Source organism: Pseudophryne corroboree, chromosome 9 (assembly GCF_028390025.1).
Source record: "Pseudophryne corroboree isolate aPseCor3 chromosome 9, aPseCor3.hap2, whole genome shotgun sequence".
NCBI lineage: Eukaryota > Metazoa > Chordata > Amphibia > Anura > Myobatrachidae > Pseudophryne > Pseudophryne corroboree.
The window spans coordinates 438,552,187-438,573,755 of record NC_086452.1 but is presented as its reverse complement, the minus strand read 5'-3'; the positions used below and the strand labels follow the sequence as shown (position 1 = coordinate 438,573,755).

The 21,569-nt window shown below is 45.4% G+C and overlaps 1 protein-coding gene across 1 annotated transcript; it reads right to left on the bottom strand.

Moving 5' to 3' along the window:
* Positions 1–1,648: 1,648 nt before the first annotated feature.
* LOC134957120 (CUB and zona pellucida-like domain-containing protein 1) lies at positions 1,649–6,673 on the bottom strand. The gene is made up of 3 exons (XM_063938846.1): positions 6,320–6,673; positions 3,135–3,391; positions 1,649–1,957 (listed from the first exon to the last, which is right to left on the bottom strand). Exons 1-3 carry the CDS (start codon positions 6,592–6,594, stop codon positions 1,803–1,805), a joined length of 687 nt encoding a protein of 228 aa, XP_063794916.1. The 5' UTR covers positions 6,595–6,673; the 3' UTR covers positions 1,649–1,802.
* Positions 6,674–21,569: the final 14,896 nt, after the last annotated feature.

The following is a 21,569-nucleotide window of genomic DNA, read 5'->3' as shown; positions in this document are numbered from 1 at the left end:
GAGGTCAAGCAGGCCGACCACTGCAGCTCCTCCCAAAAGGTCAAGAAATCTCTGTCGGAAGATGGAGACCCTGACCTTTGCATAAAATGGAGGTGAAGCACATGTGCCAGAGTCATGCCTTACTCAGGTGCAGGTTTATAGAAGTAAAGATAATGCCCATAGCAATCAATGAGATTCTACTTATCATTTATCTAGCACATTCTAGAAGATAATAGCTAGAATCTAGAAACTTCTATAAAACCGTACTTTAGTAAATATATCCCTTAGTGTACCACGCCCTCCACCCTGCCTCTGGAGGTATTCTTATGCACACACCATGATATGAATTATTCAGTGCTCCAGGCGTTAATGTACCTTGAGTGTAAGTGTGCCATTGTTCTTGGTCACCAAGTAGTAGTATGACATTGTTCTTGGTTACCAGGTAGTAGTGTGCCATTGTTCTTGGTTACCAAGTAGTAGTGTGCTATTGTTCATGATCACCAAGTAGTAGTGTGCCATTGTTCTTGGTTACCAAGTAGTAGTGTGCCATTGTTCATGATCACCAAGTAGTAGTGTGCCATTGTTCTTGGTTACCAAGTAGTAGTGTGCCATTGTTCATGATCACCAAGTAGTAGTGTGCCAATGTTCTTGGTTACCAAGTAGTAGTGTGCTATTGTTCTTGGTTACCAAGTAGTAGTGTGCTATTGTTCTTGGTTACCAAGTAGTAGTGTGCCATTGTTCTTGGTCACCAAGTAGTAGTGTGACATTGTTCTTGGTTACCAAGTAGTAGTGTGCCATTGTTCTTGGTTACCAAGTAGTAGTGTGCTATTGTTCATGATCACCAAGTAGTAGTGTGCCATTGTTCTTGGTTACCAAGTAGTAGTGTGCCATTGTTCATGATCACCAAGTAGTAGTGTGCCATTGTTCTTGGTTACCAAGTAGTAGTGTGCCATTGTTCATGATCACCAAGTAGTAGTGTGCCATTGTTCTTGGTTACCAAGTAGTAGTGTGCTATTGTTCTTGGTTACCAAGTAGTAGTGTGCCATTGTTCTTGGTCACCAAGTAGTAGTGTGACATTGTTCTTGGTTACCAAGTAGTAGTGTGCCATTGTTCTTGGTTACCAAGTAGTAGTGTGCTATTGTTCATGATCACCAAGTAGTAGGGTGCCATTGTTCTTGGTTACCAAGTAGTAGTGTGCTATTGTTTTTGGTTACCAAGTAGTAGTGTGCTATTGTTCTTGGTTACCAAGTAGTAGTGTGCCATTGTTCTTGGTTACCAAGTAGTAGTTTGCCATTGTTCTTGGTTACCAAGTAGTAGTGTGCTATTGTTCTTGGTTACCAAGTAGTAGTGTGCTATTGTTCTTGGTTACCAAGTAGTAGTGTGCTATTTTTCATGATCACCAAGTAGTAGTGTGACATTGTTCTTGGTTACCAAGTAGTAGTGTGCTATTTTTCATGATCACCAAGTAGTAGTGTGCCATTGTTCTGGGTTCTGAAGTTATAATGTGTAATTTTCATGGGTGCCCAAGAGGTAGTGTGTCATTATTTGGGGGTCTTCAAGCATCAATGTGCTATTATTATTGCAAGAATCAAAGAGTTGTTTTAAATTATTGTTTTGAGCTTATGAAAGTACTAACACCGGTAAGGCTTCAATCAATATAAGGTGTTAATTAAACAAGGTGGTACTAAACATAGCAGAACTGGTAACCTAAAGTAACCAAAAGTGTAGCGATATAAAGACGCTTAGTACATTATGCGTATCAGCACAATAGCTACTGTGAAAACTCGATTTAACGTCCACGTCTGCTGATTTTCTGTCCTGTTTTACTGTTGGTGGCTTCCGTTTCCCAGCAGGGTATAGTTGTGTCTCCTATAATGATGTTTCTGGATCACCAGCCCCAGAACAGACAAGAAGCCCATAACACCAACCACAGCCACAAGCACGGAGGATGGGACAGTATGATCCGCCTGGAGTTGACCTGCAGAAAAAATGGGATATAAAGTTACAGATATTCATTGTACTGTGATTTTGCTGGGGCAAGTCATACGGCTGTATTTGAGTCTCTGGCCGTTGGGCTGCTCAGTGTGTCTAATGTACGGAATCCCAACTCTACAGTCTGTATACTATGGAATAGTGCCGGGCCCCATCACACATAAAGAGTGACTTAAAGTTGGAAGTAAAAAGATGCCCAAAAATGGCAACTGGTAATTAAAACTAGTAATGATACTTCTAAAATATTTAGAAATATCAGAAGATGTAGCTCCATAGATGGTCCACACCCATACTGTAGTCTTCTTGTATGTGAGCAACCCAGATATTCCTCTAAAATTTTGGGTGAGACCAAGTGCACAGATGGTGTAGTGGTTAGCATGACTAACCCACCGCAGAGGTCATAAGATCAATTCACGGTCCCGTCCCGATTTTGTGGTGGAGATGTCATGTTCTCCACGTGTTTGTGTGTCCCCCCCCCCTTATCCCAAAAAATCAGGCCTTATGTTGGCAGCTGTGTTCCTGGGGAAATCGCTTTCTCCGGATCAAATCCGTAAAAAAAAATATAAAAAGCTGAACACAATGGACCCATGTCTGAGATTGTATTTCTATTTCTGTATGTTGCATGTCTGCATACCTCCCAACTACTGTTAGATAGAAATTCAGACCCTGCCACGCCCTGAAGGAGCGCATGCACAAAAAGGGGATGTGGCCTTGTGTCATGGGGCGTGGCTTTGCAGGAAATGCAGTGATTGCGAGCTGCGCTGCCTGCTTTCATCACTATGGGGCAGCACTCTGTGCTCTGCTGGCCATGCCTCCAGGCCCTCTCTACACAGAATAGACCTTGTGCATCTATTCACCACTGCTCAGAGCAGCAAGTAAGTGAGGCCTTCAGTTCTTACCCCTCCCCCACTGTGGGACACTGCAGCCCATGGGAGTAACAGTCTGTTTATTGCATGTCTATATGCTGCCTTTCTTTATGTTGCATGTTGGTTTCTTACATGCTGGTTAGTTGCACATTTTGTATGTTATATGTCTGTTTGGGCACATGTGCTGCTGAAATACTTAGTTTTGCTGCCTGGGAATTGGATATTTATGGGTTATATAGACAGATACCACAAGACGGGCACAATAGAAATAAAAGAACTGTACAAGAACTTACTCACCAGACTTAAACAGAATAGGCCCCTGAGACAGCCTGGCCGAGTTTAGCTGCCTGTCAGAGCTGTGGGTATCACGTCGGTGTCTCCGCATGTTGCAGCCTTGTGTACAGCGGTTTGGAGAAGTTTCGTTGTGACAGATGATGACGTTGCAGGACAGATAAACCTCCTGGAAGTCATTAAACCTAAATACATGGACACTGAAGCGTTGTAGCCTGTGGTCTGAGACTGGGTGAGTCTGCAAGGTAGAGTCACGGGAACACCTGAGAACAAGAAGAGGAAGATGCTTGTAGTTCCACCACAGTGAGACTGCCTACCCCTGCTATAAAAGAATGCAATTATAGAGGTATGGAATATTTCCCATATATTTGTTTGTCTTCTTTCTTTATTAAACCCTTTATATGACCCCATCTCACATCAGTAACGTCACGTTAGGGGTGGTATGTGTGTGTCCTGGGGTTGGGTCACTTATGGATCAGTGGCCACAAAGGATAACTTTACTGCTGCTATTTTTGTGCTAAGTTTAGTGTACCCACCACAGCATGGCAATATCACGCCTATTTTTAAACTGCCCAACATGTGGTATGAAGTTTACATGTATGTTATTATTATTATTATTATTATATTTTATTTATAAGGCGCCATAAGTGTTTCGCAGCGCCGTACAAAGGACAGTACAGGGAGACAAAACTTAGCATTACAGTAAATAAATAACAGAAATAGAGTACAGGTAACACAGAGCACCACAATTCTCATACATAATACAGCTAAGATGTAAGTAGCGAGTGATCATCGTACTACTATGAGCTGGCGGCCATAGATAGAGATCAGCCTTTTCCAGCAGGAAAAAAAGTGGATATAGATGGTCGCTGAGTAGGAGAGAGCTGCTGGTGAAATGTGTCGAGAAGAGGGCTTAGATAACAAGAGGAAAGAGGGCCCTGCTCTGAAGAGCTAACAATCTAGTGGGAAGGTTTGACAGACAGATGACATGAGGTGCAAGCAAGCGGGAGGTAGCCTGATGGCAGTATGTAAGCAAAGCTGAGATGTTCAAGGCATGAGGCAGGGGGATGGAGGAGCGGCCTCAGGACTAGGTTATGCGTCAGGAGGGTATGCTTTGAAGAATAGGTGGGTTTTTAGTGCCCGTTTGGAGCTTTGCAAGGTCGGGGAGAGTCTAATGGAGCGGGGGAGTGCATTCCACTGAAGGGGTGCAGCACGGGCATAGTCTTGAACTCGAGCATGGGAAGCAGTGACCAAGGTGGTGTAGAGGCGACGGTCATTGGTCGACCGTAGGTGGCGGGAGGGAGTATGAAGGGAGAGGAGGTTGGAGATGTAGGGAGTAGTGGAATTAGAGATGGCCTTGTATGTGAGGGTGAGGAGTTTGAAGAGGATTCTGTAGGGGAATGGGAGCCAGTGTAGATTTTGTTGAAAGGGAGTGGCAGATGTGGAGCGGCGGGAGAGGAAGATAAGCCTAGCTGCGGAGTTCAGGACAGATTAGAGGGGAGCAAGATGGGAGCAAGCGAGGCCAGTAAGGAGAACATTGCAGAAGTCGAGTCGTGAGATGACCAGTGAGTGGATGATAAGTTTAGTTGCACTCTGGGAGAGAAATGGCCTGATGCGAGCAATGTTGCGTAGCTAGAACAGACAGGATTGTGCCAGAGCTTGGATGTGGGGTGCAAAGGAGAGGGAGGAGTCAAGAGTGACGCCAAAGTAGCGGAGTTGGAGAATGGGGGAGATGGTGGGGTTGTCAAAAGTGATAGAGATATTGGTAGGGGGCGTTGCTCTGGATGGGGGAAAGATGATGAGTTCAGTTTTGTCCATGTTGAGCTTCAGAGAGCGCTCATACATCCAGGAGGAGATTGCAGAGAGGCAGCTGGAAACTGAGAGAGGACGACAGATCAGGAGAGGAGAGGTAGAGTTGTGTGTCATCACCATAGAGGTGGTATTGAAGGCCAAAGGAGTTAATGAGTGCACCCAGGGAAGAGGTATACAGGGAGAACAGAAGGGGGCCAAGGACAGAACCCTGAGGGACACCAACAGGAAGGATGGAAGGGTGTGAGGTGGTGCCAGAGGCAGACACAGAGAAGGAGCGGTTAGTGAGGTAAGAAGAAAACCAGTCAAGGACAGTGCTAGAGAGGCCAGCATTTTGGAGTGTGCTGAGGAGAAGGGGATGATCCACAGTGTCAAAGGCAGCAGAGAGGTCTAGAAAGATGAGCAGCGAGAAGTGGCCCCTGGATTTGGTCGAAAGTAGGTCATTGGTGACTTTCACCAGGGCAGTCTCAGTGGAGTAGAGTGGGCGAAAGCCAGATTGTAGTGGATTGAGGATGGAGTTTTCAGAGAGGTAGCTTGTGAAACAGCTGTAGACCAGTCGTTCAAGTAGTTTGGAGGCGAAAGGGAGAAGAGAGATGGGGCGGTAGTTAGTGGGTGATGAAGGGTTGAGGTTGGGTTTTTTGAGAACAGGTGAGACCAGAGCACGTTTGAATGGTGAGGAGAAGATGCCGGTAGAGAGCAAAAGGTTAAAGAGGTGACCGAGGTGGGAGTAGGCAGTGGGGGAGAGGGAGCGGAGAAGACGAGAGGGAAGGGGGTCCATGGGGCAGGTGGAGGGGGGGAAGTACAAGATGAGGGAGTGGACTTCCTTGTCTGAAGTGGGATGGAAGGAGGACAGGGTGGGATAGATGGAGGGGAGGGATGATGGGGCAGCAGAGGGGTGATGGGGGGAGATGTCGTGTCGGATATCCTCAATTTTGGAGATGAAGAAGGAGGCAAAGTCAGTGGCAGTGAGGGAGGATGGGAGGGGAGGAGGAGGGGGGCAAAGGAGAGTGCTGAAAGTTTCAAAGAGACGGCGTGGACAGGATGACTGAGAAGAGATGAATACTTGGAAAAAGGATTGCTTGGCGAGGGAAAGAGCAGATCTGTAGGAGGAGAGAATAAATTTGAAATGGAGGAAGTCCGGCAGAGAGTGAGATCTCCTCCAGGAGTGTTCAGCATTTTTGTAAGAAGCAAACTAGTTTGGTGTGCCAGGGTTGGGGTCTGGAGCGGCGGAGGGGGACAGAGGAGAAGGGGGCCACAGAGCCGAGAGCAGCGGTTAGGGAAGAGTTATAGAAGGAGGCTGCCTGGTTGGGACAGGTCATGGTGGAAAGAGGAGAGAGGAAAGTCTTGAGGGAGGACATGAAAGCGAGGTATGTAATAATTACCCGTGCTGGATGAGATTGTATGTCTGCTCTGTATCCTCCAGTGACGGGGAAGCCCTGCAGTTTTCTGCCATTATCTGTAGCTCTGTTTCATATGAATCCACTTTGAACTCCACGTGTAGACGCCCATGGATGTCAACCGCATAAGGATACGTGGTAATCAGGTCTGTAAAGTCGCTGTTCTGATAGAGCTTCAGGGAGACGCTATAGTGACCCTGGGAGACCACATCTGTGACTTTAGGGTGAAACTGAAACCCAAGGGTCTCATTGGTTTCCATTTCGCACCTCACTGGTATCTCAATGCGGTGTACGCTGGTCTCTGGGATCGTTCCGTAGACTGTATTTACATAGTATGTCTTCCCATCTTCACTCTGTGGAAGCATCCAGATAGTAGGAGGTTTTATACTATTGTAGTGTGCAGAGAATGACATTAACTTATTATTAAAGGACAAATAACAATTATAAAAAATATATAATTGAATCAGGCGCTCCGTTAACAGGACCAATAAAGTGTAAATATAGGTCCCCTGTATACGATCATATAATTTTATCAGGCAGCTCCCATTTGAGTATACTGCAATACTCCAAATAAATCAAAAGAAAAACTGATATAAAATATCACAAGGGAGCGTTTATTCATAAATAACTATGGGGCAGATGTATTAACCTGGAGAAGGCATAAGGAAGGGATAAACCAGTGATATGTGCAAGGTGATAACGCACCAGCCAATCAGCTCCAATATGTAAATTAACAGTTAGGATCTGATTGGCTGGTGCCTTTATCACCTTGCATATATCACTGGTTTATCACTTCCTTATGCCTTCTCCAGGTTAATACATCTGCCCCTTTGTTACAAACAATTTGTTGTCTAATTAAAGATTCCAAGTGTAAAATACAGTACAAGGGCCCTCATTCCGAGTTGTTCGCTCGCAAGCTGCTTTTAGCAGCTTTGCACACGCTAAGCTGCCGCCTACTGGGAGTGAATCTTAGCTTCTTAAAATTGCGACTGACGTATTCGCAATATTGCGATTAGACCTCTCTTAGCAGTTTCTGAGTAGCTCCAGACTTACTCGGCATCTGCGATCAGTTCAGTGCTTGTCGTTCCTGGTTTGACGTCACAAACACACCCAGCGTTCGCCCAGACACTCCCCCGTTTCTCCAGACACTCCCGCGTTTTCCCCAGAAACTGTAGCGTTTTTTCGCACACACCCATAAAACGGCCAGTTTCCGCCCAGAAACACCGAACGAAGAGAAAACCGTGAGTAAAATACCTAACTGCAAAGCAAATTTACTTGTCGCAGTGCGAACATTGCGCATGCGCAGTTAGCGAAATATCGCTGCGATGCGAAGAAAAATACAGAGCGAACAACTCGGAATGACCACCAATATGCATAAAAACAATGTAAAACACTGCTCAATGCTACCGCACTGTGACACATATTTACCAGCTTATAGCACAATGTTGCAGTCCACGGTGGATGAACAATGGATGTAATGCTCCACTTAATTTGTTTGCAAACAATAAAGGAGTTCCCAATGGTAATTCCAAGAGGCGTTTGAGCATATGTTTGAAAGCTGCTTTGCTCAATTGTTCCCGTAGAGCATGCGATATGCTACCACCTCCCCAAACCGCCAAGTAATGTTTTTAGCTCACCACTGGGTCCATTAGGTCTTCAGCGAGACTGGCAAACAGTGTGCTGGGTCCGTGGCTAGGTGTGGGAGCGGCGGTGTTGTGTCAGTTTGCGGGGAGGGAGGGCGCAGCTTATAATGAAGGGCTGTAGCGGGTAATGCTTTTGGACGGCTTCAGCCATGGAGACTTGTTGGATTACGTGCCAATGAAGGTGCAGGCTGCGTGGCGGGTCCTTTACCCAGTATCAACCGTTTCATCAGAAGTGGAGCATTACATCCATTGTTCATCCACCGTAGACTGCAACATTATATTATTAAAGGAGTCTGTACATCTAATACAGTGAGTTTTATATGTGTTTTCAATTTTCTAAAATTTACTCTACTTTCCCATATTATCAAATCAGTTTTGTAGGAAATCCCTTGTAAACAGTGACAATGCTAAATTCCCTTGTCGTATAAACAACCCTTTATGAAGTCTAAGAACACTGTACGCTGTTTACTTAAGAAGTACCGTAATGGTACGCTAGTTGCGTAACGATCGCTCAGCCGTAGGCGAGACGCTCAAGCGTCACGTTCGCTCACGGCCCAGTGATCACAGGACACGTTATTGGCTATGACTAGAGTAATGATTCGCTATGGCGTAGCGGACGCTCGAGACCACGAGGAGATCACCAGCGGCGCAGACGCTCACAACGCTATACCTTTATGTCTAAACCTTATACCAATGAAATACACAGAATACCTTAATGTGAATACAGGGTGTAAGTGCAACCTTGTGTAACCTGACTAACTACAAAGCTGTTTGAGCGTCACCGACGCTCAAGTGAACACTTAACACTATAGGAAATACACAGATACTGGTTTAGGGTCCAAAGCCTATTAACTGTATTATATCTAGTATACTTGTAAAAAGGGGATAACAGTACAAATGATACACTACAATATAACAAAGACTTCCTAACCACAGAACTAAACAATAAATACAAAAAGACAATACTACTCTGACCTAAATGCAATACAATACAATACTATGAGAGATATAAGAGAAAAGAGGAGAGAGAGAGAGAGAGAGAGAGAGAGAGAGAGAGACGGAGAGAGATGAGAGAAATTGGCTCACAGAAAGACAATGATTACGGAGAGAAACTTACGCACAAGGGTAAACGATCGCATGCGCCTGGACATCCAGCACCCGATTTTCAGCAATGAGAACCGTTGAAGAGTGAGAGCTGGATGTGGTCGGCCTGCCTATTTATGCCCCACACACAATGCAATCTCATAGTCCCTACAATCCCATTGTCCATTGGATGAAGGAATTCGACCCTGTATCACAACAAAAGGTCATAGGTTGATTCATACAGGTGGGCTGTGACGATTTCAAACAGCTCAGGTGGGTGGGGAACTAGGTTTCCCGCCGCATACCTGAGTATGAGTAAATAGTAGAAATGGACATAAACTTCTTATGTCCATAACTATTCGCACGAGCGATTAATACGCTCCAAACCAACACCGGAATATTGCTAATTAAATACTCTTCCGATGGGTACCAAACACTGCTGTATGATTCCTGTTAGACCCTTCGTACAATACAAAGAGGGATTACCTTAAACAGGGACCTTCTATATTAACCAAACTTTCAGGAACTATCAAAGAGATCATGATCTATAAACTACATTAATTGTGAAAATATGTAACGAATGAGTCGCACGCTACGACTACATAAACTCTACCGTAAATACGCATACCGCGCCTGCGAGTGCACGCTATTGCGGGTATGCGCCTTCACGGGAGAGCGTACGCATGCGCAGCACGGACCAGTGTGCGGTGCAAATATGGCAACGTGCATGGGGATATTTTCTGACTTTGACAGTCCACCCTTTGGCAGTCAATAATAACTGCCACCTTCTAAAACATTTCAAAAGGAGAAAAATATATGTCAGGGGTTAATTCATTTCCATGGTTGGGTGAGGGAGGAGAGAGGAGTAGGTGTGAAGAGGGTATGACCTAGTGTGATAGCAGAAGCATGTGTGTATGAGTCCATGTTTGGAGGGTCATGTATCATTGTGCCGTACGTGTTGTAAATCAAGCTTCGAGGTATTGCGAAGTATACATTTGAATTCCTTCTTATCCTGTGGTACAGGTCTGTGGATGGGCTGTCAAACTTTACCGAGCTCTTTTCGGATTTTGAACAAAATGGGGAGCACATTTTAGTTGATGATACATGAATGGGGGAGGTATGTGGTTGCTGATATCTGTGCCTGTATTCCCTATCGTCTATGTGTGTCATTACCTGAGGGTTGTAGAGATGAAGATAAAGAACACTTATGGAAAATGCAATGATATTCTATGTCAGGGAAATGTACATCTGTCGTCGAAGTTGTGTTCGGTATCTGTTGAGAGTCGTCTTCTTTGCGCTGTATTGCTCCTTGGGCATGAGCAAATAGCTTTGTCAGAGCCATCGGATTTACAAAAAAATGTTGGGCTAGCGTGAGTTTAAATGTACTAGGGAAACTGGGGATCCATGGCAAAGTTCATCAAGTGTCCATTTCTCAAGTGGTCAAAACTTCATCTTTGGTGCTTGTCTGTTGTCTGTATAGCGTCTCGTCAACTTCCTCGTCCAAGGGGGTCTTTGTATCTTGGAGAAAAGCAGAAAAACAGGTGAAAGAAACGGACCGTATAATCGCATTTTCATCACATTCTGGTTTCTATTATTGGGTCATAAATCAAATCCAGGTTAATTACAGTTTCCTCACTCCTCAAGCTCATCACTTTTGTACTTTGTTTGCACCTCATTAAAGCCTGCCCGCATCTAAATATCAATCCAATCGATATAACGACACCCAAGATACATAGTAGAAACTTTCCAACATCCATTATGACTCCTTGAGCCCAGTCTCCTAAACCGGAGAACCAATTTCGCGGGTTCAACCATGACACCCAACCAGTCAGCTCATTACCTACAGCAGCAAGGGTGAGATTGTGTTTTCGACGAAATTCCCACTTCAATTGGAGAATATCGTCCATCTTTTGGTCTATGACCTCTACCGGGTCCTCGGTGCTATTTGTGATGTACGTGCAACACTTTATGCCGTACTGTGTTGCCAATGTAACACAATATCCGCCTGTTACTGCTGTAAGATAATTAAGAACCATCCTATGCTGAACTAGTTCCGTTTTGTAAGCTTGAAGTTCTCTTCCAGTGTATCTAAACGTGTCATCATACATTTCAGTGATATTATCTAACAAATTGGCGAGTGCGGAAATGTATCTATAATTCATCACTCCTCGAGCGGTGCGAGTGAAATCTAACGCTACCAGAACCTGAATCCCGGTGGATTCATGGATAAGATCAGAGGCCGGATGCTCTAACCTTTCTGACAGTTGTCTTTTAACTCGGTGCTCGTAATGAGTGTGAGTATAAGGAGCTTGGGCACCACGGTGTATGTCTTTCATTTTGTCATGTGTAACAGTCATCACTTCAGGCAATACTTTTCCAATATAACACAATCCTTCAGAGTTTGGGGCAAGCCACTTGTACGCCTTTCTCCCGCATATGAAATATGCGTCATCGGGGAGAACATATGGGACGGAGAAGGACATGACCATGTTACAAACCTTCCAGGTGAAATCTCCTGACCCTAATTCTTCCATCTGCTTAATGCACGTATCAGTTTGTACGATATGTGCACAGTATCCTGGTGATACCTCTCCAACTCTAGTAATCCTATTTCCTAAGGTATATCGATACCGGAAAGATTTTCCTCTACTGGCTATGTGGCGTACCAGCTCTGTATCTGTAGGCATTCTATCTGCTCTGTGTGAAAAGGTCATGGTAAGGTTGCTCCATGACACTTCCCAATTTCCCGGTTTTCTGGGATTGGAGATATTGAAACATAAGAGGGACCTATCCACATGGTATTGGTGGAGCTTCAAACTAGAAGGGCTGGAGATATTAAACCTCCGGTCCACCGGTCTCCCACCATTTAGCTCAAGTACCTCCCCTAACGTTAAAGGAAATGGTACTAGCCCTGATTTGCTGTGACCCTGAGGTACTTGAGAGCATACCCAACAATCTGTTTGGTTTAACACATTACCCACTAAAGAGTGATAGTCACTCAATGGATGCCGGTCTATATGGATATTAAAACTAGATTGGCATTTCTTTATGCATCCATCTTCAACCAGATTATCACAGAGCCTACAGATACAATTTTCTTCAGCTAACAATCCATCACAATTTCTTCTATCGGATCGTTTTCTGATACTCGCCTTTGCTTGTTGGTTTGGTTGATCTTGGAAAACTACGCCTCCATCATCATAATCGGAACCCATTCCAGAACCTCTCTCGACCTCTATGGTACTCTCGCCGGAACAGACTGCTCTGGTCAACATCATGGTTAACATCAAAATCCGGATCACAGTCTCTTGGGGCAAGTCCATCTTTGAGGAGGAAATAGAGGAGAATGAGAAGGGGGAAAAAGAAATTTTAAGGGAGAGGGGCTGGGAAGTGGAGAAAAACAATAAAAGGGAGAGGGGAGTCGACAACTGCTTCCGGTCTTCAAGGCTCAGGTGCCGCCTCAGTCCTCCTGGAACAGACACTCTAGTGATACAACCTCTACCGTCTGTTCCTTATCACGGGACTTCTCTGGATCAGCAACCTTTTTGCAGTGGGATGAATGGACCCAAGTCTCTCTCTCAGCAACCTTCAATGCTGTGGTGCTAGTCAATAAGACCCGGTATGGTCCTTCCCATCTATCAATAAGACAACCTGAGCGTAGAAAATTTCGTATCATTACATAATTCCCAGGTTCAATGTCATGACAATTACTATCTGGTAAATCAGGAATCACCAACTTCAGATTATCATTTTGATTCCTCAACTGTTTACTCATGTTAATTAAGTATTTTACAGTTACTTCATTGTTACATTTCAAATCATCCTGAGGGTTAATCATGACATGCGGTTGTCGACCAAACAAGATTTCAAAAGGAGACAGATTAAGAGGGGACCTGGGAGTGGTTCTGATGCTATACAAAACAATGGGTAAAGCTTCTGGCCACGTCAATCCTGTCTCTGTCATTACTTTACTCAATTTATTTTTAATAGTGCTGTTCACTCTTTCGACCTTCGCACTCGCCTGTGGACGGTACGGAGTGTGCAGCTTGCTATCAATACCCATTAATTTACACATTCCTTGAAAGACATCACCTGTAAAATGGGTACCCCTATCACTTTCGATGATTCTAGGGATACCATATCTACATACAAATTCCTGCACAATTTTCTTAGCTGTAAACATGGCAGTATTTGTAGCTGCTGGAAATGCTTCGACCCAATTCGAGAAAACATCTATACAGACAAGTACATATTTCAAATTTCGACATGGGGGTAATTGAATGAAGTCAATTTGTATTACCTGGAAAGGGCCGCCGGCAGGTGGGATATGGGATGGTTCTGTAGGTATTGCTTTTCCAATATTCTTTCTCAGACAGGTAAGGCATGACATTGCTCTTTTACCCGCATGAGAGGAGAATCCTGGGGCGCACCAGTATGCTCTTACCAATTTGCACATCCCCTCCTTGCCTAGATGAGTCAGCCCGTGAGCTGCTTCAGCCAGACATGGAAGGTATGCCCTGGGGGCCACCGGTTTACCATGTCCATCCGTCCAGAGCCCTGAGGACTCCTGGCCATATCCCTTTGCCTTCCAGACTGCTCTTTCCTGTGTGGAACACAAATTCTGCATCTCACACAACTTCTGTGTGTTGATGGTATTAAATACCATCAGTTGTGTGGTGTCTGTCTGTATGGGGGTAGCAGCTGCAAGCTTTGCGGCTTCGTCTGCTCGGCTGTTACCAAGGGATACTGGGTCTTGTCTATATGTATGTGCTTTACATTTGATAACAGCCACTCTGTCGGGTTCCTGTATCGCTGTTAGAAGCCTTTTTATATGAGCTGCATGCGCTATCGGTGTGCCAGCTGCCGTCATGAAATTTCTGAGCCGCCATAGGGCTCCGAAATCATGGACTACCCCGAACGCGTATCTGGAATCGGTGTAGATATTGGCAGACTTACCCTTAGCCAATTCACATGCTCTGGTTAGGGCGACCAGTTCAGCAACCTGGGCTGAGTGAGGTGGGCCTAGCGGTTCCGCTTCTATGGTGTCTTGGTCATCTACGACTGCGTATCCAGTACACAAGTCTCCCGAGTCTGACTGTCTATGACAACTACCGTCCGTGTAGAACGTGAGTTCGATGAGACGTGTCTGGTTTGGGCAGAATTCAATAAGGCAGATACCGCATGCGGTGTATGGATTGTGAGGTTGTGGCCTAGCACGACATCTTCGCTTTTTGTCACTAGCAATGCTATCGCCGCAACGCTACGCAAGCATGTGGGGAGGGATCGCGCTACCGTATCTAGCTGAGCGCTGTAATATGCAACTGGCCTGCTGGCATCACCGTGTTTTTGTGTTAGTACACCTGCTGCGCACCCAGCACTTTCTGTTCCGTATAGTTCAAAGGGTTTCCCATAGTCTGGCATACCTAGTGCTGGTGCCTGCGTTAGGCATTGCTTGAGTCTCTCAAATGCTGTTTCAGATTCGTCTGTATGCGAAATCCGATCAGGTTTGTTTGAAGAGACCATTTCCTGCAAAGGTAGCGCCAATATGGAAAACCCTGGGATCCAATTATGGCAATACCCACACATTCCTAGAAACGTCCTGATCTGTTGCTGGGTTTGTGGCAGTGTCATGTCTCTAATAGCTTGGATTCTATCAGCGGTCAGGTGTCTCAGTCCTTGTGTTAGACAGTGTCCCAAATATTTTACCTTAGTTTGGCATAATTGCAACTTGTCTTTGGAAACCTTGTGACCTGTGTCTGAAAGATGAAACAGGAGCTGTTTCGTATCTTTCAGAGAAGCTTCCAATGAATCAGAACACAGTAGTAGATCATCCACGTACTGTATCAACACTGATCCACTCTCCGGTTGGAAAGACTGTAAACAATCATGCAAAGCCTGGGAAAATATACTTGGACTATCTATGAAACCTTGGGGTAACCGAGTCCACGTGTATTGGACTCCTCTGTATGTGAATGCAAACAAATATTGGCTGTCAGGGTGCAGAGGTACCGAAAAGAATGCGGAGCAGAGGTCAATAACAGTGAAAAATTTGGCAGTGGGAGGAATTTGCATTAGGATGACAGCTGGATTAGGCACTACGGGGAACTGACTCTCAACTATTTTGTTAATCCCCCTTAGATCTTGCACTAGCCTGTAACCCCTCCCCCCACTCTTTTTAACAGGGAAGATGGGACTATTTGCTGTGCTGGACGTTCTTACTAGAATGCCCTGTTGTAGCAAGCGCTCTATTACGGGAAAAACTCCCAACTCCACCTCTGGCTTCAGAGGATACTGTGGGATTTTTGGAGCTATCCTACCGTCTTTTACTTGTACAACTACTGGAGCTACATTTGCCATTAATCCAGTGTCCTGTCCATCTTTTGTCCAAAGTGACTCTGGTATCTGAGATGTCATCTCTTCTACTTGGGATGGATTCCTATTTGTCATAATGGAATGTGACATTAATTTTGATGGGGAGTCTAACATGTCTCGTACTTCCTGAGCGTGATTCTCAGGGATGTCCAAGAATACACCTTCAGGAGTACAATAAATGACGCAACCCATTTTACATAGTAAGTCTCTTCCCAGGAGATTAGTTGGTGCCGATGCAGCCAGCAAAAAGGAATGCTTGGTATGCAAAGGCCCTATTGTAATCTCGGCTGGTTTGCTAACAGGGTAGTGCTGGACTACTCCTGTTACTCCCATGGCTGGAATTGTCCTACCAGTGGTTCTCATGCCCACTGTCGAATTTATCACTGACTTGGCCGCCCCTGTGTCTACAAGAAAGTTTAAAGTTTTTCCAGCTACATTGATTGCAATCTCTGGTTCACTTCCAAGGCTGGCAATCAACTTAACTGGCTGCAGATTACAGGTATGGCCACACCCCTATTGGGTATGCTGACCTCCCTGAATCCCGCTGGCAGCAACTACTTGTGAGGGAGTTAGCTGGGAACTACCAGAGGCATGCCAATCTCTGTTCGGGGGGTATCTTTTTGTTTCCCCTGTATGTGGCTCAAAACTCCGCCTCTGTGGACCCTGCTCCCAATGTCGTGTGTCGTGTCGTTGTCTAGGGGGTTGAAAAGATCTTTGTACACTCTTTGTTCTACATTCTCGTGCATAGTGTCCCGGTCTGTTACAAGAAAAACATGTTATTACACTTGCCTTACCCACAGGATTCGGTGGTACATACGCAGGCTGCCTTGTGGTCAGCGCCTGTATACTTACGGACATCAACTTATCACTTTGCGACTCCCTGTGCCTAGTGATGTTTCTGTCGTGATCAATAGCAGCCTCTCTCAATGTGGACACTGACAGACCTCGCCAGCATGGTTGCGTGGTTTGTACCCTAGCTTTTAATGTTTCTTTCAAACCATCCATCAGTACAGATACTGCTACTTCTCGATGGTTTGGGTTGGTCTTAATGTCTTCTATACCAGTGTACTTTGCCATTTCTAATAGTGCCCGGTGAAAATATTCTGTTGCCGTTTCGGACTCCTTTTGCTTAATGGAAAATATTTTATTCCATTTAACAACGGCTGGGAAATACTCCTTTAGCTGTAAATTTATCCTTTTTACATTATCCTTGTTGTACACGTCTGTAAGCGGTACATCTTTATCCAATGCACAGTCAGCTAAAAATTGAGTTGCGTCAACATTGGAAGGTAAACAAGCTCTTAGCAGTATCTGCCAATCCTTGTTGTTGGGTTCTACAGTGTTACCTAGATCCCTGATGTATTTTTGGCTAGCAACTAAATCCTTCCTGGGGTCAGGAAATTCGGACACTATTGTTCTTAATTCCATTCTGGAAAATGGAGTGTACATGGCAATGTTCCTTATGGGAGTGGCTCCAGACACATCTGTTTTTCCATTGGGAACTGCTATTACCCTTACAGGAGCAATTCTAACAGCCTCTTCCTGTGTAGATTCTACAGCTTGTTGTGGTACAATTGTTTCAGTGTAGTGCATGGTGCCGTACTTACCCGTTGACACGACCTCACCTATCCCTCCGCTAGGGGCTTTCACTAATCTCGTGGGTGTCGCTGTGCCTACTGTGGTCTCTGCTATGGTGGCTGCAAGAGAGAGAGCTGAAATTGTTGCTGAATCGTCTTCTTGATCACACTCCTGAGGAAGGTTCAAAACAGGGTACATCTTGCACGGGTTAATACTTGCATGAGTTATTTGGTTAACATCATTAACATTTACAAGGTTACTAAGAGTTTTTGTTTTATAACCCAGTGCGTTTCTCTCCGTAATCAACTTCTCTCCTGCAATGTATGGTGGAGGAGGAGCTGTGGCTATCAGCTTCCTGACTGCCCCAGATCCCGCCGCCAGAGCCAAACCTCTCTGTATCTCACCTTCCTGGTGCCATAACTGTAAATAATCATGATGCTGAATTCGTCTCTTTGCTGATTTTACGAGACATATCCTCCTCCTTAAATTTTGTAACACTTCTGGACTAAAGCTACCTATTCTTGGGAATTTGTCCCTGTCTTGTACAGTCATTCTCTCCCATTCATCACATAAAGATTCGGTGTGACTTCCATATTTTTCACACATTACATATCGTGCCGACCCAACTGGTCGGTTCACAGAATCAACCTGAACCAGGGTTGATCGCCCCCTACCTGAGCAACTGGCCCCCATAGTCTGCAGGTGTTGCTTAGTCCTCCTTGGATCTCTGTATCAAGGTTTTCAGCAAGCCTTTTCAGACAACCAAATTACTCCACAGTAGGCCGGCGGTGGCGGTTTACCGAGTACCCCACTCACTCGCCCACCTCGACCAATACGACCTGATCACACCGACGTGGTGCTGGCGTACTCGATACAGGGCCCCTATGGAACCTTCAGTTTACTGGAACATATGAGGGTTACCCGCAGGACACTTACTCTTTCCAGTAAAGTTGGGGTTGTTAGATAGTTCCTGAGTGACCAGCGAACTTCCCTTCCAAAAATAAAAAATTACACAAATCACGTCAGAATGTACAAATAGCGTTTGTGACCACTTTACTCTAATGGTATTAGGTCAGATTACTAACTACTGCACACAATTACGTGTGGTCCAATCGTTCAGTACACAAGCACTACTTGTTATGTACTGAAAGATCAATGGAATCGATGTTTCCGGCCGCGATTCCTTCAGCAAGAGCTTGTATGGCCTATATGGGTTCTGCACCAACGCCCCCAGGGGTTGTGCCACTGGACTTTTATAGCGGACCTTTTACCTTACGACCTCCTGGTCTTGTTACCTTATGACCTCCTGGTCTTGTTACCTTATGATCCGCTATACTCTAATGCTCAAATATTATTTAACCAGGGATGCCTCCCTAGCCACCGTATATGTCACTTACACGTATGTCCCTTGACGAGTACCCGGCTTTCCTTTTGGTTCCACCTTAAAGTTGTATAAACTTATGTATACAAAACCACACTCACTCAACACATGTACACTTTGTTTCTATATCTATTTCTGCGCAGAAATTGTCTTCAGTCCAACAGTGTTACCAATTAGGAGCAGGATCTGTTAAACTAAATTTCAGATTTTTCCAAAAACAGATTTGCGTTATTTACCGCTGTGCGTTATTTATCGCCTTTGCGCTAATTATCGCTTTGCGCTAATTCAACTTTTCGTGACTTGAGCTACGTGGGCGTAACCAGACGCTACGTTGCGTAATGTACGCTGCGTGCGTCTGCCGTTTGGATTGCGTACGCAAGTCTTTTGTTAGGGACACGCGTACGCAAAACAAAGATCCACCGTAACACAATTTCTACCTTTATCAATGTAGGTGATCCCTGATCATCTACCGCACACCACACTGACTGTCTTATCTCCCAGACAAGCCGTGTGTTGGTCTATATTTTAACTATTACCTCTACTATGAAATAACAGCAAATCTCTTTTTGCACTTTCTATCAACTATAAAACTTGGCAAACAGGAATAGTGATATACGAAATTTGAAAAAGAAATGCAGATAAATGTATGCGTGCGTGTATACGCAAGACAGAAGAGAAATAAAACAGTTTTAAAAGACACAAGCGTTTTGTTCTTACTTCCGGTTCCCGGATTCCTTCAGCACTCTTTATCTAAGCGAAGCAGACGCTTATCCCGTCAGCACTGCGAGACAACCTCCCACCCTTTGCTGGGGGGATAATGTCTGCTGATCTACCTAGTGTAGATATGAGAAGGATAGGACGAGTCCCCAATTGACAATGCTAAATTCCCTTGTCGTATAAACAACCCTTTATGAAGTCTAAGAACACTGTACGCTGTTTACTTAAGAAGTACCGTAATGGTACGCTAGTTGCGTAACGATCGCTCAGCCGTAGGCGAGACGCTCAAGCGTCACGTTCGCTCACGGCCCAGTGATCACAGGACACGTTATTGGCTATGACTAGAGTAATGATTCGCTATGGCGTAGCGGACGCTCGAGACCACGAGGAGATCACCAGCGGCGCAGACGCTCACAACGCTATACCTTTATGTCTAAACCTTATACCAATGAAATACACAGAATACCTTAATGTGAATACAGGGTGTAAGTGCAACCTTGTGTAACCTGACTAACTACAAAGCTGTTTGAGCGTCACCGACGCTCAAGTGAACACTTAACACTATAGGAAATACACAGATACTGGTTTAGGGTCCAAAGCCTATTAACTGTATTATATCTAGTATACTTGTAAAAAGGGGATAACAGTACAAATGATACACTACAATATAACAAAGACTTCCTAACCACAGAACTAAACAATAAATACAAAAAGACAATACTACTCTGACCTAAATGCAATACAATACAATACTATGAGAGATATAAGAGAAAAGAGGAGAGAGAGAGAGAGAGAGAGAGAGAGAGAGAGACGGAGAGAGATGAGAGAAATTGGCTCACAGAAAGACAATGATTACGGAGAGAAACTTACGCACAAGGGTAAACGATCGCATGCGCCTGGACATCCAGCACCCGATTTTCAGCAATGAGAACCGTTGAAGAGTGAGAGCTGGATGTGGTCGGCCTGCCTATTTATGCCCCACACACAATGCAATCTCATAGTCCCTACAATCCCATTGTCCATTGGATGAAGGAATTCGACCCTGTATCACAACAAAAGGTCATAGGTTGATTCATACAGGTGGGCTGTGACGATTTCAAACAGCTCAGGTGGGTGGGGAACTAGGTTTCCCGCCGCATACCTGAGTATGAGTAAATAGTAGAAATGGACATAAACTTCTTATGTCCATAACTATTCGCACGAGCGATTAATACGCTCCAAACCAACACCGGAATATTGCTAATTAAATACTCTTCCGATGGGTACCAAACACTGCTGTATGATTCCTGTTAGACCCTTCGTACAATACAAAGAGGGATTACCTTAAACAGGGACCTTCTATATTAACCAAACTTTCAGGAACTATCAAAGAGATCATGATCTATAAACTACATTAATTGTGAAAATATGTAACGAATGAGTCGCACGCTACGACTACATAAACTCTACCGTAAATACGCATACCGCGCCTGCGAGTGCACGCTATTGCGGGTATGCGCCTTCACGGGAGAGCGTACGCATGCGCAGCACGGACCAGTGTGCGGTGCAAATATGGCAACGTGCATGGGGATATTTTTCTGACTTTGACAACAGCAGGGGGGGGGGGGGGCGGGGGGGTTGGGGCACGACGACATGTCATTATCTCCAGGATTTAATAAGTGGGGTCAGAGCAGAGGCGTAGCTAGGGTTTTTGGAGCCCAGCGCCCCCCCCCCCCCCCAAAAAAAAAGACAGCAAAAGAAGCATGTGCACGCGCATTAGCACCAGAAGGGGTGTGGCCACTGAAATTGGCCCACAGTGCCAGTTACATTGCCCCACAGTGCCGGATACATGCTTCACAGTGCCAGTTACATTGCCCCACAGTGCCAGTTACATTGCCCCACAGTGCCAGATACAATGCCCCACAGTGCCAGATACAATGCCCCACAGTGCCAGATACATGCCCCACAGTGCCAGATACAATGCCCCACAGTGTCAGTTACATTGCCCCACAGTGCCAGATACATGCCCCACAGTGCCAGATATAATGCCCCACAGTGTCAGTTACATTGCCCCACAGTGCCAGATACAATGCCCCACAGTGCCAGACACAATGCCCCACAGTGCCAGATACAATGCCCCACAGTGCCGGATACATGCTTCACAGTGCCGGATACATGCCCCACAGTGCCAGTTACATTGCCCCACAGTGCCGGATACAATGCCCCACAGTGTCAGTTACATTGCCCCACAGTGCCAGATACATGCCCCACTGTGCTCTCTCTCTCTCCCCCCCGGTCACTCTCCGCTTGCTCTGATATGTGAGGGGAGGAGAGCGTAGCGCAGCGCCCCTCCTTCCCCTCAACGCTCCAGGTCTCCGGCGGCTGTGTGGCGGCGGTTCGCTAGCCAATCAGAGCTCGCGGACCGGCAGCCAATCAGGAGCCAGTCCGCAAGCTCTGATTGGCTAACGCCGCCGGAGACCGG